The sequence below is a fragment of the Prinia subflava genome, chromosome 2, assembly GCF_021018805.1.
Source record: "Prinia subflava isolate CZ2003 ecotype Zambia chromosome 2, Cam_Psub_1.2, whole genome shotgun sequence".
Lineage (NCBI taxonomy): Eukaryota > Metazoa > Chordata > Aves > Passeriformes > Cisticolidae > Prinia > Prinia subflava.
In genome coordinates this window covers 108,402,078-108,423,956 of record NC_086248.1, presented here as the reverse complement: position 1 = coordinate 108,423,956, position 21,879 = coordinate 108,402,078, and the positions used below count along the sequence as shown (strand labels likewise).

Sequence of the window (21,879 nt, the reverse complement as noted above, 5' to 3'; positions counted from 1 at the left end):
TTCAGAGACTGAAGCCTGGCCTGAAGCTGACACAACACAAGATAGATTGCTTCCATGGACTTCAGTGGGAGTTTGGATTGGATGATGTGAGGTTGCAAAACTAAAAATGCCTTTTGGAAGGACGTGAATACAACTTAATTCATGATGGAAAAAGTGGGATATGGACACTGTGGCAACTGCTTCAGTTTCCCGGATTTCTCTGCCTTGAGAAGGTGTTCTGCAGATTCCTGTTGAAGGTGGCCACTCCCAGAGGGTTTGGGGGAGCAGGGTGTGGGGTTTCCCCGCCGAGGAGAACAGCTCTGGGGGCTCCATTATCACAGAATCATGGAGTAGTTTGGGTTGGAAGAGACCTTTAAAGCTAGTCCAACCCCTCTGCAGTGAGCAGGGACACCTTCCACTATATCAGGTTGCTCAAAACCCCATCCCACCTGACTTTAAATGTTTACAGGGATGGAGCATCCACATCTTCTCTGGGCACCTTATCCCTGTGTTTTACCATCCTCATTGTAAAAAATTTCTTCCTAATACCTACTCTAAGTCAACCCTCCTTCAGTTTAAAATATACTTCATCGTGTCATAACAGGATCTGCTATAAAGTTTATCCCCATCTTTTTTAGAAGCCCCCTTTAGGTACTGGCAGGGGCCTGAAGGCTTCCCTGGAGCCTTCTCCTCTCCAGGCTGAACAAGCCCACCTCTCCCAGCTCGTTTTCACAGCACAGGTGCCCAGCCCTCTGGTCATCCTCATCTGATCCTGCTCCAACAAGTCCGTGTCCTTCCTGTGCTGAGCGTCCCAGACTTGGATGCAGCACCCGGGTGGGCTCTCACCAGAGCAGAAGGGCAGAACCACCTCCCCTTGGCTTCCTTCCATCCACTGAGATCCAGTAATGCTGGACAGAGAAAGTCAACCTGCCCCAAAAAAACCTCCTGGATTTCTCATAGGCCTTATCACAGAACCCACAGAAAGCCACAAACAGCCCCAGATTCTGCTTCTTTGCTGAGCTGTCCCAACCAATTTGCAGCAGCCTTCAGATGTCTTCACAGTTTGAAGCAAAGCTGTTACCAGGGCTTGGGAAATGTGAGTGAGCCTGACTTCAGTTATGGAAATCCTACAAGGCTAAAGTATGAGAAGCTTGCTGGTAAATCATTTACACGAAAATATCTTGCTCAGCATGGGGTTTGCAGTGAGGGGGTCATATTTAATGACCTACTTCAAATGTTAATATAAATCATTACTTCCTCACCAGCTAAATCACGGCTGCCTCATGCTCTATGTGTTCTGCCCTAGAAATGTCACTGACTCGTGAACATGCTGGGGTTTGGGGCCACGTGGCACCCAGGGATGGAGAGAAGGACAGGAAACATGAGGGGCTGTGGGGCACTCCGGGGGAGATGCCCATCCCTGGCTCAGCTGTGCAGCTCCAGGGTTTCCACACTAAATGCAGGAACTTCGGGAACTTTCTGACAGCCTCCTAAACTCCACTAACCTCAATGAACCCTGGAGCAGGGACAGTGTTCAGGAGGATACAGAAGGCAAGTGTTCGGCTTTTGTTGAATGATGCCTGTGAGTTTTGCAGGGAAACTTCTTTCAAACTGCATAATAGAGCTCAGGCTCCCCTGGGTCAGCCAGCAGAGCTCTCCAGTGGAGCCACCTCAGGCAGAATCTCCTCAGGTCGGGCACAGCCTGCATCAGTCAGAGGTGCAGGGGGCCAGCCTGTGAGTGCACGGCCAGAGGAATGTGTGTGCATGGGAAAGGGGGGGAAATTCCCTGAACTGCCTCCCCTTGGAAAACAAACATTCCGCCTCTGCAAGGCAACAGGCACTGCAAACACGAGGGAACGGGAGTCCCACATCTATTTCTGGGCAGTGGACACCCTTGGTGCTGGAAGGGGGCTGTGGGCTGCTTTCACCTGTTTATTTTACACAGAGCAGTGTGGGAGAGAAACCTCAGAACGTCAACAGGCAATTGGGAGCTCATTGCTTTTTTTTCTACCTTTAGATTATAACTTAAAGAAACAAAAATGCATACATGGCATACTCTTTGTCCTTGTTGCCTGTGTGAGAGTCAGTTCTGTAGGCCATTCAGAGAGATTTTATGGTGACAGTATGCAAGTGAAAGCAGTTATTGCTTTTGAAGGATGTGTTTGGCACAATGATACTTTTACATTTTAAAAAATGAGAAGGAAACTTTAATCTCTTCAGTCCAGAGTAAGTACAAAAAGCCAAGTCAAAGCATGTTTAAGGTGTTACCTTTTCTTAACAGAACTATCTTAGCCAAGGAGAGGATGTAGGAGTTGAGTGACTAAGGCTTGAAAGTAAATGGACAAATTTGGATTCACGGTGAAGATGGAGTAAGAAGATGTGGAATATCGTGTGAATGGGAAAACAAATCTATAACAGAACCACAACCAGCATAAATATAGCTGTAAGATAGCCCAGAGAGGCTATAGGCTGGGCTGTCCTAATCCCCCCCCTCAGAAACCAAGGCTGGTATTTGCCAAGTCTGTGTACATCGTGTTTTCCTCAGTCTCCCTTCTTTTCCTCCTCTATGCATGAGTAAGATTTTAATTTTAGCAGAAATTCTGCTAGGCTTTTGTGGGCAGGTTGGGAAAAGAACTGAATGATGATACTTTTATTTCTTCATACAAATGCAGGGAAGTTTGTCTGGGCTCAGCTGGCAAGGCCACCATCAGAGAGGTGCCACAAGCCTGGTTTACATTTGATTTCCCAGGGAAGTTATTGAGAAGAGAATATGGGAGAATGTTTGGAGTCACCATGCATGGGCAGACACAGAGCTCAAACCATTCATGGAGTGGTCTGCATGCCGATTTTACACTGGTGCCATTCACCAGGTTTGTCTGACCATGCACAGGAGGTTGCACAGGAGGGTTCCCAGGCCCAGCTCCTGCTGTGGTGTGGCTCCATGCAAGCACCACGGTTAGGAAGTATAAAACTCTGCTCATACATTCTGCAACTCTGAAGGGCTGTCTTCTGCCTGGTTTGTAAAGGAATCTTAATCAGATTAATCTATCTAGAGGCTGAATTTCCTCCAAGTTGTGCTTCTTCAACAGTACTGCAAGGGACTCCTGTGTGAGTGGAATGATGTTTGGATGGATTTAACCACAGGGAAACAGGAGACTGAGCTGATCTCTCCACTCCAGACAGGGACCCCAGGCACCCCTAGCAGTGTCTGGTGTGAAAGCAGAGAGAAAATAGCTCAGGTTTTCTCTTCACTCCCACATCACTGACCTCTGCTGGAGTCCAGCAAGCCACCCCTGCGTGCTCTGTTTATTTGTTTGTTCAGCCCTCTGTTTACTCACCAGCACAAGGGACACTGGCTCGTTTGGCAGCCTCTAATGACAGCTTAAGGCTCACCACCCTGCACTAATTCTGTGTTGTTAAAAATACACTTTTTTCCAAATGAGAAATGGCAGCAAACAAACACAGGGAATGGCTCTTCCCTAGTTCACAGTGTGTTTGCTTTGTCCCACACCTTTGTTTTGGGAGATGCTGTTTTTGTAGAAAATGAGTCTAGAGCTGCGTAAGTCTCACTCAGCTCTTTCTAAGTATGTTTTCTGGGATTATCATACTGGCTGAAAAACAAGCTGCTTTTCACAGCCAAAAATATGAACTGAAAATGAGCTCAAGAGCCATTGATTGCAAGATAAGCAGAAGCCTTTCAACTGAGATTGGCCACTGTAATGTAGGGTGGCTATTACTGCTTGGACACTTCCTGAAATGCAGTGGTGTCAGGAGCTAGAATTGCCAACATTTCTGTGGAGTTCTGAAAGTAATTGTTATTCTGTTCCATCAGCCACTGTAAGAGTGGCGACCATTATTTTTCCCTACACTGGTACAAGGGGAAATAACCAGAAGAATAGTCAACGAGCTATTTATAAAGATATAATGCAATGCACACTCATCTGCTTCTGATGAGTGGGTCTGGCCATCAGCAAAACCATGGGGGATTAGAGGAGAAAATGGTTTTGTGTTTCTTGCTGTACTTTTTAATGTTAATCTACAGCATTTGATCTGATGCTTCTCCAACATCTGAGCCCCAGAGCATCTGTGAGGTGAGACTCTCCTTGGTTGCTCCCACCTGACTGCTGAGGTGGAATGAATGGATGGAAAGGTTCTGCATGACACATTGAATAACCACATTCCCCATGTCCACTCAAAAGTGACATATCTTTTATTTAAGGAAGGATTTTGTGAGCCATTCCCTTTAACATCCCTGCAACTGAACAGTATGCATAATTTGTTCTCTGTGGGCTGCAGTTGTGATCAATAATCACTAATCTCACATTTTCAGTCGATGTCTGCTCTATTGGTCTGGTGTTCTTCATACACTTTGAAAAAACTTGGGAATATTTAGTAAGGGTTTTTTTGGGTTTTTTTTTAATGGAAATGAGTATTGACTTCAGTGGGAATAGACAGCCTGAAGTTGATAACCCTTTTCTATGCCAAACTAACTCACGAGCCTGTACTACTCTCTCTGGTTTATCTAAGACAGCCTTTTCATGTTGCATCCATGTTGGACAGTTCAATCTGCATCCATCTTTAAAAGTACCTCTTCTATCCATTCAGGTAGGAATTGGTTAAGCCAGGTAGGCGTTGCCATTGCAGTGATAAAGAAGTGGAGATTTACCTAGTGAGGGCCCTGCTGTGCTCTTGTGTTTATGCACACTCAAATTTATCAAAGAATAGTTTCTGTGTGAGCAGGAACTGCTGTTCTGTGAGGCCACAGAGCTTGTATCCACTCATGTCAGTTCTGTGGTGATCCAGATGCCCTCCTCCAGACAGCTTTCTGAAAAAAAAATGACTTCATATAGGAAAGATGTGTTTTTCACGTCTGGCTCTTGAACATTGTTTTTCGGTTACACGGTATTTTCTGTAATTAGCAACAAAAATTCAGGCACAGGAATATAGTGTGTGTTTGTTCCATGAAGACCTGGGACCATTTTGATATTTTGCAAAAAAAAAAAAAAGAAAAGAAAGAAAAGCTCATTTAATACCAGCCCAGCTATTTATACCTCTTGCACAAACTTAAACATAACAAAAAGTGCAACATAACTCATGAAGCAAAGGAGTGTCTCTGCCAAGTGCAATATTTGTATTTGGAAACATGGTCTATATTGCATGAAGCAGTAGCCTTCTCACTGCCTCCAAGGTTTCTTTTGGCTGACGTTTATCCAAACATCAGTCTTGCTCTTCATTCATTTCAGTGGCTGAAAGGGAGCTGAGTGTTTTTGCTCGGTGGGGCTGGCGGGGCTCAGCCTCTGTTCCTTCAGCTGGCGCCGGTGCCCGCTCCGAGCCCGCTGGTGGAGCAGCCCCTGTGCTGCCACCAATCCTTCACACACCCCAAAGGCTCTTCTCCTGCCCTGGGTTTCCTGCAGAGCTGTCACCGTGGGGATGAGCCACTGCACCCCTCTTTGAAGGGGACACTGCCCTTTGCTGCCGTGGCTGCGGGGGACTTGGGCAAACCCCACTGCGGGTGGGACAAGCACTTGCACCAGTGCCATCAGGGAGTCTGGAACTGGGAAAAGCCACGGCCTCCTGCTTTGAGGATGGCAGGGCTCAGGTAGAAAATAGGAATTGTGTTCTCCTTGTGTTTTAAAGAACCAGTTTTGTAAAATGTGGGTGCTGCCTTATCTCATATGTGAGGTCGATGTCCCTGTCACTCTTTCCCGTTCAGAAGAGGTTCACAGATTCCAAAATAATCTGAGGTGGAAGGGACCCACAAAGATCATGGCATCCAATACTTAAATGGGATTGAACTCCCAACCCTCATGTTACCTGCATCCAACCAACCAACTGAGCTGATCTCAGGTTAGGAAATATTTCCTAGCTCTTTATTCCCCATTTTGAGTTCTCTTTTAAAAATAATAATAACAATTAAAACAAATACAAAAGTAACAGCCACAACAATAGTAGTAACACTGGCAACAACAACAACAATAATTCTTCATCATCACCATCATCACCATCATCATCACAACATAGTTGTCTGGACTACCAGGCTGCACTTAAGCCATACCCCTTGCATAAGCTGAATTAATTTAGGGACATAGAGATTCAGTTGGGTTTATACCTAAATGACTGAAGCACAAGCTTTCTAAATCCATGCCCTGAAGAGGCCAAGATGTTGTCAGGATTTATTTCAAGAAGATTCTTAAACACGAAGTAATAAAACTTCTGAGAATGGTCAAGTTAGGAATAAGGTACAGTTGCTACACAAAGCAGGAGGAGCAGGGAGTGGAGGAGATGCAAGTCATTAACATGTGAGTCAAAGGGGCACATTAATAATGGAATATTAGGAATAAACAAAGACCAAGCCTTGTTTTTCCCTCTTTTTTTCCCATCTGTCAGTTATGTAGCACATTCATTGCCTCACTGCTCAGGACACTATCACAGCAGCCATTTTTTCTTGTGGATGAGTTGTTCCCGAAAAATGCAGCTGTCACAGACCACTCTTATTTTTCACACAAGGAATGTAGGTCTTCCTGTTCCACATATTTTTCTTCAATGAGCGTAGTTATTGTTGTCACTGGGAGGAAAATCCTCTGTCTGTCTGCTAAAATACTTGAGAGGGGGAGATAAAGCACGAAATCTTTTTGTTGTGGCTGAGGATTTCCTCTGCAAGGCTCCACTTCAGTGATTCACGGCTCTTCTCCAAAAGAAATGCAAAGCTAGGATGGGTATTAATTATGATTTGCAGTCTGGGGCTACATCCATGGCCAGTGTAACTCAAATATCCACCAGAACCTGTGGAGGAGGTTTAGGCTGGGTTGGTGATCCGAGCTGGAGTAAATCCACCTCCTCCTTCTGCTCTGGGCTCAGGGATGTGCCCCCATGCTGCCTTGGGAGCGCTGCTGGATGCCATTGGTGCCCAGGGACAGTGCCAGCTATGGGGCATGATTTGGGCCTTCCCTTTCTGCGTTTCCAGGGCAAAGCTTGAGCCATTACCTGCAAAACTCTCTTCAAAAATCACCTCCCAATCCATATCACAGCATGCACAGTGTTTTAGTGCATGAATAGATGCGCTTTTTCCACTGATGGAATAATAATAATAATAAATTTTGGCAGTTTTGAAACAAAAAAATAAGAGCAAGTGTTCTGATTTTTCTCCAAAGTTAAAGCCATTGTTCATCTGGGCAACTTTTGTGAACGAAATGGAGGCAGAGATCTGTGTTTTGGGGGAGAGCCACACTGTGGATAAGTGCAGAGGAATTCTGCCACAGCTTTGCCATGAATTATATGTTGTCTGAGGGATTTAACAATATCACAAAGTCCATCGAGAACAGGAACATTCATTTTCCTATCTTTTCCTGCCAGCAAAACGAACAAGCAGTCAAGCTTCCTTAAAGAAATTCCAGCCAGTAGCATTGCCAGCTCTGCCTTCCTCATGTTCGTGTGCCTTTGCTTTGTTCTTGAGTCCCAGATGGATTTCTGAAAATGGCACGGGGTTGCCAAAACGCATCTGAAGACACATATCATCAGTATGCACAAATTGTAAGGAATGCAGCCCCTGGAGCGACGGGTGATTTCATCAAAAGTGACTTTCCAGCTACGCTGAAACCTTTCATGTCTCTTGTGCAATCTGCACTGCTAAAGCAAACAATTCCAGTGCCAGATTGTCATAAGGATATGAATGCTTCAGCTTATTAAAGGGCCACAATCTTATCAAATCAGAGAAGAAACGAAATCTCAAAGAAGGTGAAGCTGCTATAAATACGACCAGGTAGATGTAATTGATTTCTCTCCCTGCAAATAAATTCCCCAAACACTTTTAAACCTCTCAAGGATTTCTAGTCAAAGGGCCAAGATCTACTCTCCAAACCTTTGGTTTTCTGGAGCCCTTGAGCCACATTTTTGGTGCAGTGCTGTGCTTCTGGTGGTGTCAGGGGAGTTTCTCAGTGTCTCACCTGGGAAAGAGTGGGGAGATTTGGGACTTTTGAGAGAGCTGTATGGTGTTGATTATTTTTTATTGCTTTTTGGATATGACAGTCTGTATAGTCTTAGGGTATGACAATAACAACAGAGGCAAATGGATTTTGAATGAGTTGTGGGTACTTTTCCAAAGGGTGGGTTGACAGCATGAGGGAGTGCACTGAACCTGAAACAAGTGCAGGAGTGTGTTGGAGCTGTGGTGCATTGGGACAAAGACACGCCCACAAAAGTGTGCCCTGGCAGAGAAAGCCCCATGGGTTTGGGCTCCACATTCTGTGGAAAGTGAGTAAAAATGGGGAAGTGAGAAGACAGCAAGGGAGAAAGTGCAAGGAGCTGCAAGATGAAGGGCTTGCAATAGTGACAGCCTCCAGCTCCACCAGTGCATGGACAGAGGGAGGGTGTTACCATGTCTGTCACCTGTGGAAAAGGATGCCTTGGAAGCAGAAAGAGAGGAGGCTTCTGCAAAAACTTAGTGATGAGGAAGACGGCTTGCTCAGCTGTGGAGTAAAACCTCCAGCAGTGGAAACTTCTCAAGATATATGAAACAAGTGTCTGCTAGAAAGAGTTTGTGATCTGCTTTAAGGCAGGGCGATGGCTGGACCTCCTTGTGAGGGCCACTGGAGCCCAGTTTCCCTCTCACAAGCAGCACTGCTGCAGCCAGCGACTTCTGTAGTGTCTGAAAGAAAGCAACATCTCAACCCAGGGCCTTGGATATGGTGCCTGCATTTTCCCCCGTTCTTTCATTTTCCAGGCTTTGGGAACAAATCTTAAATGCTCATCAAGTTTCAAGACAACAAATTAAGTAGGTCACAACTTTGCCAGCTGATTTATTTTAAAAGAGCAAAGCAGTGATGAATTCCATACAGCCTCTTTTGGTAAAGGCACCATCTCCTCTACAACTCAATTTACGGTGTTAGAAGGTTGGTATTTTTATGGCATTTCTCTTCAACTTAAAAGGAAATTTTTATGAAGACAGTTCAATCACTTTCTTTCTTCTATTTTTTTTTTTAAACAAATTAGGAAGGGTTATTTTGTGTGAGTGTGTTCAAAGACAGTGCTTATATTCTGGTTGGAAACTTCTTTTTTTCCCCTTGCTGAGAATTTCAGCTGGATCAGCTTCCTGAATTGAATTGCTGAATGAACACCAGGGTGAACGCAAAGGCTGGCAGGGGAGAGGCAGTGAGCACATCTGGCTGGAGGCAGGGGGTGAGGAAAAGAGACAGTCTGAGTGAGGAGAACAAAGGGGACCCGACCCCTGGTTGCTTTTCTGAGGGTCTACCTACACCACCAAAGGCGGTCAGAGCCGTGGGATGGAAACTTGTGAGCGACGGCGATGTAAAGGAGCAGCTGGCCCTAGGGCTGATTTTAACTTGTAGCTTTTGTTTTCCTTCCAGACCCCGTGGGGATACAGCAGGTTCCTCTCTGAGGTCAAGGCATCTGCCACAGCAGCAGCAGCAGCACCCGCAGGTGTTTGCTCCCCCTTTCCTCTCCCCTGGTGCTGCTCCGTGGGCATCCTTGTTTTTCCCGAGTCCCTCAGCCCAGCGCAGGAGCGAGGCAGGAACCTGTTCTGGCCAGCAGCCCCTGCCCCGCTGTGGCTCCCGTGGCTGGGCAGGTGTTTAATCCCGGGGAGGGCTTTGCAGCCTGCTGGGCAGAGGGGTCAGGAGAGCACTGCCCAGCTGGAGCCAGGACGCGCTGCAGCCCTGCTTCCGTGGGCTCCGCATCCCGCTGGCAGTGCTCTTTGCAGGCTGCAAAGGTGTCCTGTGCCGGCAGCTCCCCTTGGGGGAGCTTTAGAAGCTCTCATCCCCCTTCCCCTCCCTTTCCCATTCCCTAATTTATCTTTTAGCAGGGGCTGGAGGACAGACTGTCTGCCTGAGCGCTGGCACCGGGTGGGAGGTGATGGCCGGGGCTGTGTCCCAGCCAAGGGCTGTGCTGGACCCAGCAATCCTCTGTGATGGAATACCTGTCCTCTGGGCTTCCTTCGAATGTGTGCTCACACAACCGGCTTTGTGACTCACCCCTCCGGCTTCTGCCATCGCAGTTAATAAACTGAAGGCTGAGGTTTCACCCCAGAGGAACAAAGCCCTCCTGGATGCAGGACCGTGTGTCATCTGTGAGTGGCACACTGCAGAGAGGCACTGAGACCAAATCCTGCAGTGTGCACTGAATGCTTCCGTCCATTACCGGTTCTTTGAAGGATTTGTCTGTGTGCTGCTTTGAGGTGTGGACAGTGTTTAACGTGGGCACAAACTCGTTCTTGCCTGGCACAGCCTGGTGGCTGCTCAGTTTCTGTCTGAGCCACTGGTGGGTGTGAGACAGAGTTACTGGAATCTTCAGAAATATCAGCATTAATAGCACTTGTGTTTCAGTGATCTTTCATAAAGGTGCTCATGCTTTTAGAAGTAAGATGGAGCTTCCCTAGGGGAAAAGGGATTTACAGTCAGGTCCCAGTTTTGCCACAGCCTTCCTCTCTGACTTTAGCCAGCTTAATTCTCTTGACACCAAGAATTTTCCTAATATTACTATCATGCTTTAAAAGCTATGGGGAAATTGGGTAATGGATGTTTGTTGAGCTGAGATCCCCAAGAGGGACTTAGAGATGTTTTGTAATGTAGCATAGAAACGTTCTGAGTATGGAGAACCACACCAAGGTGTGGTTGTGATCCTGCTGCTTAAGCCTGTCCTGTCCCACTGTGTAGGGGCTGACTATGGCTCACAAGAAGCCTCTGATTTTGGTTTTAACATAATGATAATGTCTGTGTTAGGAGAAAGGCCTCAGCTCCTTCCCCATTTTGACTGGAAATCCTCTCCATGGTAGAGGATATCTTTTAGTGGGCATGGAGGTATTTAGTTGAAGATTGGGCTTGATGATCTTGGAGGTCTTTCCCAACCTTCATGATTCCAGAATGCTCTCAGGAAGGGCTCTGCTCTAGAAGTGTAGTTAAGCTTAACCCTGGAACCATTTGGTTACATGCCAATAACCTAAGGAATTTCAGTTACCATGGCCTATGGTAACTTGCCTTACAGGCAAGTTCCTTCCTTCCTCTGGAAGTCCTAAAAACCTCTCCCATATGTGGGATCCCCCCAAAAACCAGCCAGCCTCCTGTCCACATGGGCTTGGAGCCCTTTGTCTGCAGTGCTGGTTACATCTGGCTCCACGGGAGCTGAGCTGGGACCCTCAAATGGTCCCAGTTAGCTATGGTCTGCTCAGCAGTGCTGCCAGGACAGCTGAGGCTGTTTTCCTCCCAGGAAGAATCTGGAACACTGCAGAATGTGCCATCTTTCACTCCCTACATTTCCCTCCCTCGGTGAACCCATCTCATCTTTCTTTCTGCGTGTCTCTCATTGCCAGGGCGTGCAGGTGAGGAGCTCCAGCTCCAGGTGAGGACGTCTGTCAGCAGACATCTGCCCAAGGAGGGCACGGGGTCAGGGAGCCCAGATACCTGTGAAACTGTGCTTTGGTTTTGTTACAGGCTCCTCTGTGACCACCAACAGCTCTGGAAACTGCCCTCTCCTTCCAGTTCATTGCTTCCTAAACCATTGGCTTTGCAAAACCATCGCAGAGCTTGATTCACAAAAGTGCTCTGAGGCCTTGGGTGTGAAATATTGTGACAAAAGAAGGCATTCCAGCTCTTTATTGCATCACACATTTTAAATCATGGAAAATTGGACTAAAATACAGTAAATTTAGCATAAAAGAGGACTGCTTTCCAATTGCCTGTCAGGACCCCTTCAGCCTCATAACTGCTTTCGTGTGAAGCAATGAGTGTAATGCCTGTTGATAGTTGTTTGTTCCCTTGTTGTCTCGAAGTTGCTGGAAGCAATTTACAAGTTACTCTTGCTTAACGTCTAGGAAGAGAAAAGGATGGAAAATTTTTACTTGTTTCCTCTTGGTAAAGAGTCGATTCCCGAAACACCAGATTGGGCTACAGATGATTTGAGCCTTGCTGTTGAAGGCTCTGGCCTTTTGTATCCCCACTGCTTGCCATGAGCAGAAATGTGGGTGTCAGGCTCAAGGTGCCTTTGCTGTGCCTGTGTGTTTCACTGCCCTTTGTGCCACCCCCATTACAGAAAAGGTTATTGTTGGAAGAAACATCACCTTCAGGACAGGATCATTCACTCTTTGATACCACATGTTGGTACAGAGTGTTTTCCCTCCAGTGTTTGGTGCAGCCCCACTCACTGGATCTGCTCTCCTGCTGGCTGTGCCACTGTCCCTTTACTGCCCTTTACTGTTTTGCTCTCCTCATGCAAATTTGAAGGTAATGTTCAAATGCTTTTTGCTCACTCAGGGTTTGCTTTCACACCTTGTCTTCCTGCATGCATGTCCCTTCATTGGCCAGGGTGGAGGGGGCCTGAGCACCTGTTCTGAGGGTGGCATCCCTGCCCACGGCAGGGGGAGTGGAACTGGATCATCCATGAAGTCCCCTCCTATCCAAACCCCTCTGTGAGTCTGTGACTGAGGAATGGCATTTGGAACTGCAGTGCAATGGAAGAGTTTCTGAGGGTTTTCTAAACCACAGTCTGCCTTCAGAACCTGCTCAGGGATGACAGCTAATGCTGTGGGGAGGATGTGATCATCTCCTGGGGACTGCACAGCTCCCACAGCACTGAAAGCATCACAATTTGTTCTGTTTGACTTCCGGCAGACAGTCTAATTATATAAAAGAGCATTGCTCTCCATTTGGTCAGAAGATGTATTCTGAGCTAAGTTTACCTCATGTTTTCCTGATTTGTGTGGTTTTTGCTCTTTTTTCTCCCTTCCTTGAGCTGGACAACAATGTGGTCTTAGTCCAGCAATCAAACATGAAAGAGAGCCCATATGTATACCCTCCTCATGCTGGAACTTATCCAGAAGAGACAAATTGTCTTCATACAGGAGGTCTGGATTTGTGTCTCTTCCCATTAAAAAAAGAAAAATCTGGCATGAGAAATGTCTTGGGATAGGGGCAACGCCGTGGCCATTGCAGGGGTGCTGGGCTATGTTGCCAGACCCGAGTGCTCAGGGATGCAGTGAGGCCTTTGCAAAACCAACACAGGGTAAGCTCGTGGTAGGAGAGGGGCTGTCACTTGTCCCCTGTGCCCCAGGGCTAGCAGCAAACATATTGGATTAGTGCCACCTAGAGAAGGCTTTTAAGCCTTTTCGTTGAAGTCCACACCTGGCTTGACCTGAAAAACTCAGCAGGAAAGCTGGGAGTGCTGGTTCAAAAGGGGCCCGGCAGCTCTTGGCATTTTGGGGGTGCAATGAGCTATGAGGGGGTCACATTGCTGCTGTCTCCCTTCGAGCTTTTGCTGCCAATGAACCTTTCAAGGCTAGGTGAGATGGAGCTCTGAGCAACCTGGGGCAGTGGAAGTTGTCCCTGCCCATGGCAAGGTGGGCAGAACTAGATGAGCTTTGAGCTCCTTTCCAACCCAAACCATGATTCTCTCTAGAGGGCTCCGGACTTCAAAATGTTGGAGAGCAGGTCTACATCTGCTGAAAGCATTGGGAGGTTTTGCAGAAGGCAATGTTTGGGAGAAATAGGTGAATATTCTTGGGAAGAAAAAAACTCTGTTTCTATTAAATTTGCTCTACCCTGTTCAAGCTCTGTTCAAAAAGACTTCTGCACATCATGGTAGCATTGCCAGCCTGGAGGTGTCTGATAAAGCAGATAGTCCTGTGGGATTCCCTGGCCTTGCAGATCTCTTCCTAAAGCTGGAATTGTCTGGCCTCACCTCCTTTCAAATGTAGACCAAACACACCCTGACGGTGACTTAGACATCAAACCTGGGCTTTCCTTCCATGTGTTCCTTTGGCCCCAGCTGTCTGTATGGCTGCCTGGGTGCTGCTTCCCTCCCCTGAGGTTCAGACTGGCAGTGCTGGCTCCTGGACACAGCTGGATCCAAAAGCACAGGGCTCTTGGGGATTGCCACCTTCCTCCTCCCCAGCAGTGCTGAACAGCCAGACAGGGAGCACGCCCCTGCCTTCCCTCTGCCTCACAGGCTGAACCCATGGGACAACCCTGCCGGCTGCAGAAACAGCCCAGCCTTTCCAACCACCCAGCCTAGCAAGGATGGATGCGGTTGTGTTTGAGGTTGAGTCAGCTTCCTCCCCCACCTCCAGCCTGTGCTGCTCCCGTGGCTTGGTGCCTCCTGTCTGTGCTGGGAAGACAAGGCCAGGTCCCCCTTTTCTTGTGGGAAGAGAAGCAGCTTTCCAGTGCTGCTGGGAGGGGGGCAAACCCGCCGGCCCGGGTGGCTGATAAAGGCTGAGAGGAAGGGGGGCTGACATTTTTGGGCAAAAGCCGCTCTAAATTACAGGAGCTCTGCGGGCTGTGCCACTATGGGCACGGGCAAAGCACAGTTGTTTGTCAGGGTTAACCACTGCCACGGAGCTGCTGCCGGGCCACGGCCTCCATGGGCGCTGCTCCTCGGGAAAACAGCCCAGGAATGCCTCCTCCCCTCACACCTACCAGCTGCGCCTTCTAATTTGGCTTCTCTGAGATTGTGTACCTAGTGGTGATTTCACACGTGAGGAAATATTTGGGGAATGGCTCTGTCAGTGGACAGCAGGCGAGGGAAGCCCTTAGCCTGCTTTGGACATAGGCACTGTGTTTTCTTTGTCTGGATCCTTTTCAGGATTCACTTTGTTCCTTCTGACTTGCCCCTGCCTGAGACCACCCTCCTTCAGGATAGCATTATCCACGCGCTGATTTAAATTGGGATGACCCTTAATGAGGCCACACTGTAATTCAATGCATTGTTCTTCCCTCTCCACACTGGGCAGAGGTTCTTTCCATTCCTGTTACTGCATCCTCTCAACCCAAAGAGACAACTGCTGTTTCCACACTCTTTCTTGGTGTTTCCCAGAAACAGGCAGGCTGTGAGATGAGGGATGTGTAGGAGAATGATGCACTGAATTCAGGGTGTTCAGATGTGGTTACTGCTGGAGGCAGTAGTGCCAGACCTTGCTGTTTCTCCAGGTTGTCACTTGCTGGTTGTACTGGAAGAGCTGGGACATTTGCACGTGAGATGGAGCTGTGCTTCTGCCTCCTGTTGGGAGCTGGCTCCTGGATGGAGATGTCATGCCAGGCTGGATCCCCTGTCTCTTTTGGGGTAACAGAAACTGCAGCAGTGCTGGAATACTCTTTAAGATTTGCAATCATGATTTTTGGCAGGCGGGACCATGGTTAGAAGGTGCTCCCCTGGCTGCTTGATGGTAAACACTGCCAGAGGCAGTGGGACACAGGAATCCCTGTGTCTGCGTGGTCCAGTTCATTTGCACTTCTCCCATTTCCTTACCCAGCTCAGGGAGCTCTGCTCAGGCAGATGGGACTTTTCCAAGGCCAGCTGCGTCCTAGTTCTGTGTCTCATGGCTGAGCAACATCCCCTCAAGAGCTGTCCCTGGGAAGTGAGGAAAGGGCAATGGCTGCAGCTTGGATTTGGGGACAAAGGAATGGGCTAAGCATAGCAAATGGGTTAAGCACAGCTGTGCAGAGGCAGGAGCCAGCTTGGAATATAGTGCCTGGAGTGGAAACTAGCTCCCAAGCCATCTCTGCTCCCCAAACTTTCTGACTCACATCCTGTATCCACCACCATGGTGTGCACATGCCGTCCCTTGCTTCAGGCATGTTTCAGAGTCTTACCAGAGTCCTCCTGAAATCCATAAGTGAAGCACTGTTCCACTCAAAGCAAAGCGTTGGTCAGACCCATAATAAACAGTGAGCTCTGACATTTAACACATGTAATACTGTTTGCCCAGTTTTAAAAAGGAAATATTATCTAAGCACTCCTCTGAAGACTAGAGCCACCCACACTTAGCTGTGTTAGGTTTGGCCAGTTTGACCTGTGCAATATTGCTATCACTCCCAGAATATAACATTCTGAACCCCTTATAAATTGTGCAATGTACTGAATGAAAAGTTTCTCTGTATGTTTAGGAACCACCCCCGACTCCCAGATCCTTCTTGTGATAGAGAATAAATAAGGAACAACTTTATAACTCCCTGAACTGATAGAAAATTAGCACAGTCATAAAAGGCATCTGTGGCTTTAGCAGTGCAGCTGAAAAGGAAAAATGAATAAACCTGCCACTCATAAAGTAAGAGGCTGTGCTGAAGAATGACTGCTGCCATTTTAGCCTCCTGGCCCTTCTCCCCCCTGTGCAAGAGCAAAAATAGCCTCATGGCCAGTGCAGGAGGCAAGGAAGTGCTTTGCCGTGGGACCCTTCCTGCAGGCGCCGCTCAGCAGCGAACCGCCGTACAGCACATGGCTGGAGGATATCCTAAATTAATTTACATAGACATATAAATATATGCATGTGTGTGTTTTCTGTATGAAATATGAAACCAGCGATTTCTTAGCCAACCCCTTAATTTGTCTGAAACAGCACAGGCATAATGGAAACTGCCCACACATTTTTCCATTAAAAGTTACAAAGGGAAAGAAGCGGGGAGTTGGTGATAGAAAAACACATGCTCTCTCAGCTGGCACAGAAACGCCATGGAGCCAGGAGGCAGCACACACTCACTCCAGTTTGCTGGGAAAAGTGTCATCTTTATTCTGGTGGCCTTCCTGCTGATGCTCTCCCTCCTCAGCCTGCTGGGTTCTGTGTGATGGGAGGGGAAGGACGTGGCAGTGCTGGTGCCTGTGCAGGTGGATGCAGTGAAGTGAGGAAATCCAAGTTTGTCCGTATCTGTTTTGCAGGTTTCCTCCTCTGGGTGAGAAAGAGCCTTGCCTCGCCCCTTGTGTGGTGCTGCATGGTCCTGTGGGTGACAGAGGGGCTGCAGAGTAGCCGTGCCTGGGTGGGTGAGGAACAGGCTCCCTGCCCTGGCAGCTCCCTGCCCTCGCTAGGAACGGCACGTGCCGGGTTTCTGCGCAGTCTGTCCAGCCTGAGCGTGACTTTCTCCAGGGATGGATGAGGGTGTGACTCTGGTTCCAGGGGTGTCCTGATGGAGAATGAAGGAAGGGGAGAAAGGGAAGGCCTGGGAGAGCACTGGTGGCTCCTCAGAGGAGTCAGCTCCCTGGGCCATCACTCAGCTCTCCCTCGCCGCCTTCCCATCGCCAACCAGGGAGGCACCACAAGTAAGACACCGTGGCGTTAAGGCCCCGCCATTCAGGCAGGGCAGATTCTTAAACAGGAAAAGGTAAATTTCCCCCTTTCCTGCCTTCAGCTGGCCTGGCCCCACTCAGATGTAAGCATCAGGTGCATCAGCAACTCATTGCAAGCAGCCCTAGAACCTCGCCGTGATCGCTGTATCGGGAGCGGCCCTGTGAGCTCACCAGCGTTTTTCCAAAGAATGCCTGGTGTTGACAGTGCTAAGCAGTCTGCACAGCGGGAGGGGGGAAAGCAGCTGGTAACTAATGCAGGGCTGTGGGGATCCGTGGATGTGTGCATGGTTCTGGTTTTTGCTATATTGTCCTATAACCCATATGCATCACTGTGGGTTATGTTAGTGGAATTTTGCTGCTCAGCAGCTGTCCAGGCAATGCGAAGCCAGGCCCTCTCATCCTTTTAACCATCAAAGGTACAATTCAACTCATTTATGGCTGCCTCGGGGCACTGCTGCACACATCTTTCACAGCAGCTGTGCCAGCTTAATGCATTCCCACCAACTTGACTCAGAAGCCGTGCTGCAATTTGTATCTGCTGATTGATCGGGGGTTAAAAATAAGCTGGATGACTTGACTGGTTCCTTGTTTCAGTTTCCCTGTTCAGTTATGCTTGTTTCAATCCCCTCATATCTTTGGTTGAGTGTTCCAATGTGCCTGTTCTGTGCTAAGAAACATACCACCAGCTTCTCCTAACCACCAGCCTGTGCCTGGGAATGTGAGCCACAAACACTTCCTCAGGTCTTGTTCTAATATGAAGAGTTCTGTACTTAAAAGACAGAGCCAGATTTGGCCATGGTAAATTCCAGCACCTTGCTGGAGTCTACTACACAAAGTCATTTCATTTTGGTACAGTTTTGGTCCTTGGAAAGGAGATAAATAGAAAATAAAATAAAATAAGGAGCCCAGCTCTGAATGGATTAGAATTTATTATGAAGTAGGACAGACTTTGTTTTAATGAAGACTGTTACTTAGGAGAAGGCACTATCTCAATCTGCACTCCAGGACTCATCCTATGAAACACCTAGCAGGTCCTATCAGAAGTTATTTGGCTGCCTCAGAGTTTCCAGCCTTGGCAAATTACGAGTGGCAAGACTTGAAACTTTGTGCGTCATTTCGTTTATTAGAATAATTTTTTCTCCTCCCTGACACTTTATGTGTTATGTTCTGTATTAATAGTGCAGTAGCATTTCTCAATAGCACCATAATTTACTAATCCACAAAGGGCAGGGATGTGTTTTGTATTTCAAGAATTGTGACCAACGGCCCTCTCATCTCTCTCCCAGAGAAACCTGAGAATGTTGTTCCCCACACATTGTTAAGTAAGAAGCAGTGCTTTCTCCCTGAAAATACCTGTCTTCCCTGTGAAGTGATCCTGGACTTCCCTGTGCCTTTCATCCATCTGCTGTCAATTTAACTGGCTCCACGAGCCAGTGGCGCCTTCGTATGACCTTGCAAGAATTTACAAAATCTGGTTTCTATAAAAAATAAGGGGTGATCCCCATGTTTACCCTCTTGCTCAACTAACCAGGCTTTGTTACTACCAGCTTGTGCTAGAACACATCCACGTCTTCCCCACCAACCCAAGTCTGGAGCTGGGATGCTCCTATGGCTTGGCCAAGTTCTGCAGCTGCCGAGGTTCCCTCAGCAGCGCGGTCACTGGCACAGATGCGCAGCGGCTTTGCCCGGACCGCTGTGTTTTTGGAGACCTGGGGCACAGTGCTGGGGCTCTGCAGCAGGGTCAGACTGGGTGTGCACGGCCCAGACTGCCTCTGAGCCCCTGGTCTGCACCACCTGGGCAGACCAACACAAACCTGGCCCTGCCCAGGCCAGCGGCGTTGTTGTGCCCGTGTCAATGCCAGGAGCACCACACGCATCCATCCCTGAGCTGGCAACCAACCGCACCCGAGAGGCCAACAGAGACACGGAAAAGATTTACAGGATGCCACAGAAGGGTTTGGGTTGGAAGGTCCCTTAAACATCCTCTATGTGTGTCTGTATATAGCAGAGGGATTTGCCTTTTTTGTCTGTCTGAATCTTTGAGCTCAGACTGACCGCGATGCCGGTCGGCTTTACCGCTGTGTGAGGTTCCACACGTGTGTGTCAGACTGCACAACCCCAAAATAGGCATTTCTCTAGTGACATTTAGCCTTAGCTTTCCAAATGAACACACCGACTTGCAGCAAGGCAGTCTCTTTCTCAGGATGGAACTGTAAGTATTTATTTACCCAGGGTGTAACTATTATCTTTCATCAGAACGCAGATATGAGCTGCTTTACGACAGGATTATGTATGTAAACTTGCACTTTATAAAAATTTGGAAGTAAAACCTTTGCCTAACAACAGTCGTGTTCTTGTAAATCAAGTTCCATCTACAGAAGCTTTTCATGTCAGAGATATATCCCACATGTGAGTCATTGTTACAATTCAATAAATACTTTACAAAAATAATGCTAGCTTTTTTAAAAAATTAAGACATTTTAACACACCCAGTAGTTCCTCCCAGGAAGCTTCCCTTAAAGAATAGCTACTTCTGTAGGACACTGTGCACTCAGCATGAGAAAAATGGGGGGAAAGGACTGGTTGCATCTTTTATCCCAGGGAACTTGTGGATTCCACTTTTACCGTTCTCTAAAATAATAAACTTCTTCCTTTTTTTAAAAGAAAGAAACAAGCAGATCCAAACATTCTTCATATTAAAAACTGGGTAGGAACTGTGATCTTTTTGGTCCTTTGACATGGATTCCTTCTCTGCCCTCACTCCTCCAAAGACTTGCAGCATGCTCAGTTCACAGGTAGCTGCTCTGGAGATGCAAGCCCCAACAGCTGCAGCTTCGTGTCCGAGAAGTCTCCAGGAGGGGGCTGTTTGTAACTCTTGCAGAACCACCGCACCAGGACATTTTCTGGCCATTAGGAAAACCACAGCTACATCTTCCTGCAAGCCTACCCCAGGTGGACTGCAAAGACCTGAGCTAGAAGGTAACAGGAAGAATTCCAAGAGAAAAATCACTAGGGATTTTCTATATTCACTTTTGACTATCACCCTTCTGAAAAAAAATTCTTCCCTCCTTAGATATGACTAGTCGTGAAACCAATTATGGAGAAAACTGATGCTGTAGGTGCATTAATCTTGTAAACCATTCCCATATGGAAGAGTACATTCTTCAATCCTATTGTTTATAACAACTTTTAAATATGTGCCTCCTCAGCTGGGGCCTTGGGGCCTGATGGTGATGGCAGCTACCACCCACTCCATTCATTATGTTACAGATGGGAAATAAAAAAATGAAATGCACATTATTACATGAACGTTATTGCAGTATAAAAATCCTATCAGGAGAAGACTTATGTACGTCTGTATGCAAAAATAGGTGTGTGTGAGCCAGAGAGATACGTGTTTATAAATTACACACACGGTGAAAAATACTCATGTATTATATTACAACTATATACATTCATTAGAAAGGAACTGATCAACCCCTGCCGAGGAGCCGACGCAGCAGCCACCATCCGTTCTTTGGCATTCAGGAAACGAATGCTATTTTGCATCTGAAGAAAAGGAAGAAATCTTCTCAGTATTCCCTCGCTTCTTGAAACTGCTTGTAGTAGTCTTCGTCCGACGGGTTTTCCGTACACTTCTGCCCGTTGTTGGGAGGCCGTGCTTCATTGTAGCGGCTCCAGTCGCCTTTGCAGATGATCCAGGGCAGGATGTCCACTTTGTAGTGGAGCTCTGCAGAGAACTCAATGCTGATGAGGTTGGGCGTCCCGGCCCCCTTGCCCCTGGTGATGAGCTGCATGCTGTCGTCGTAGCAGCAGTGCTGCGCCGCCAGCGTGGTGCTCTCCAGGGACAGCATGGAGCGGATGCAGTACCGCGCCGTGGGCTTGTAGATCTCCAGCTTCTCCTTCGGCCCGCTGGCGTCCTTCCAGCGGAAGCTTTTCCTCTTCAGTCGGTCGTAGATCTCAGCAGTGCTGTAGGCAACTTCTCTGGGGTAGGAGCAGGGGCAGCTGGGCAGGTCGTTGACCACTTTGTGCATGTACTTCTTCAGGAACTCGCTCTTGCAGCTCATCCATCTCTCGCAGCTGTCAGTATCTGTTTCAGGGCAGGAAATGGAAACTTGAGATACATTAAGCAGCATCCCAGCCGGTGTGATCAGTGATAACAAATGAGTGAAGTGTAGCTGTTCAGCACCAGTGCTCTGCTGTAGAAAGAGAGGGCAGCCCCAGCTTGCTGCCCTGCCTGCAGTGTATTACTGTGCTGCCTTGTCAGATAAAGAAATCACCTGTGACTGACTTCCGTGCCTCAGGCAGGGCTAGTCTGAGTTACAGCGCAGAACCAGCAGGAAATACTGTGATGTTTCTTCTACCTGGCAAATTCCAGTTAGGCTACTGATAATGATATCCCCGTGTGGCACAAGAGACACTTGGTTTGACAAGCAGCAGAAAAAAAGAAATCACAGTGATTTGGTGCCAGTCTCCAGTTGGAACCTTTAGTCAGAACACACTCAACAGGCAAAATGGTAGTCAGATTTTGAAGGATTACATTTCAGATGATGCTAGAGATTTCAATATGTCAAGCAAGGCCTGGATCACTCTTTCTGAAATTCATTTTAGGCCCTAATTCAGTCTTTCCTTTAAAAAACAAATACTTTTTTCTATTTGATATCCACTTTCCAAAGGGGTATTTCAGCATCTGTAGTTCAAACATGGAGACTGACATCTCAGCTGGCAAATGCAGCCACAAGTGATTCAGGTTCTAAAAGGGCATATGTGACATAACATCAGAATGGCTGCACATCCACAGGAGTTCATGGCACCACAGCCATGACATACAGCTGGGACTAGAGATAT

General features: G+C 47.6%; 1 protein-coding gene across 2 annotated transcripts in view; it reads right to left on the bottom strand.

Annotated features, from left to right (window-relative positions):
* Positions 1 to 17,880: 17,880 nt before the first annotated feature.
* Positions 17,881 to 21,879, bottom strand: part of ISM1 (isthmin 1) — a 42,085-nt gene continuing 38,086 nt past the window's right edge. Inside the window, exon 7 of one of the 2 annotated variants that reach the window (XM_063391538.1) lies at positions 17,881 to 21,121. In XM_063391538.1, the coding sequence (XP_063247608.1) occupies positions 20,604 to 21,121 (518 nt within the window). In that variant the 3' untranslated portion in view covers positions 17,881 to 20,603. The remainder of the gene's footprint in view (positions 21,122 to 21,879) is intronic. The other variant, XM_063391537.1, reaches the window with a different exon arrangement.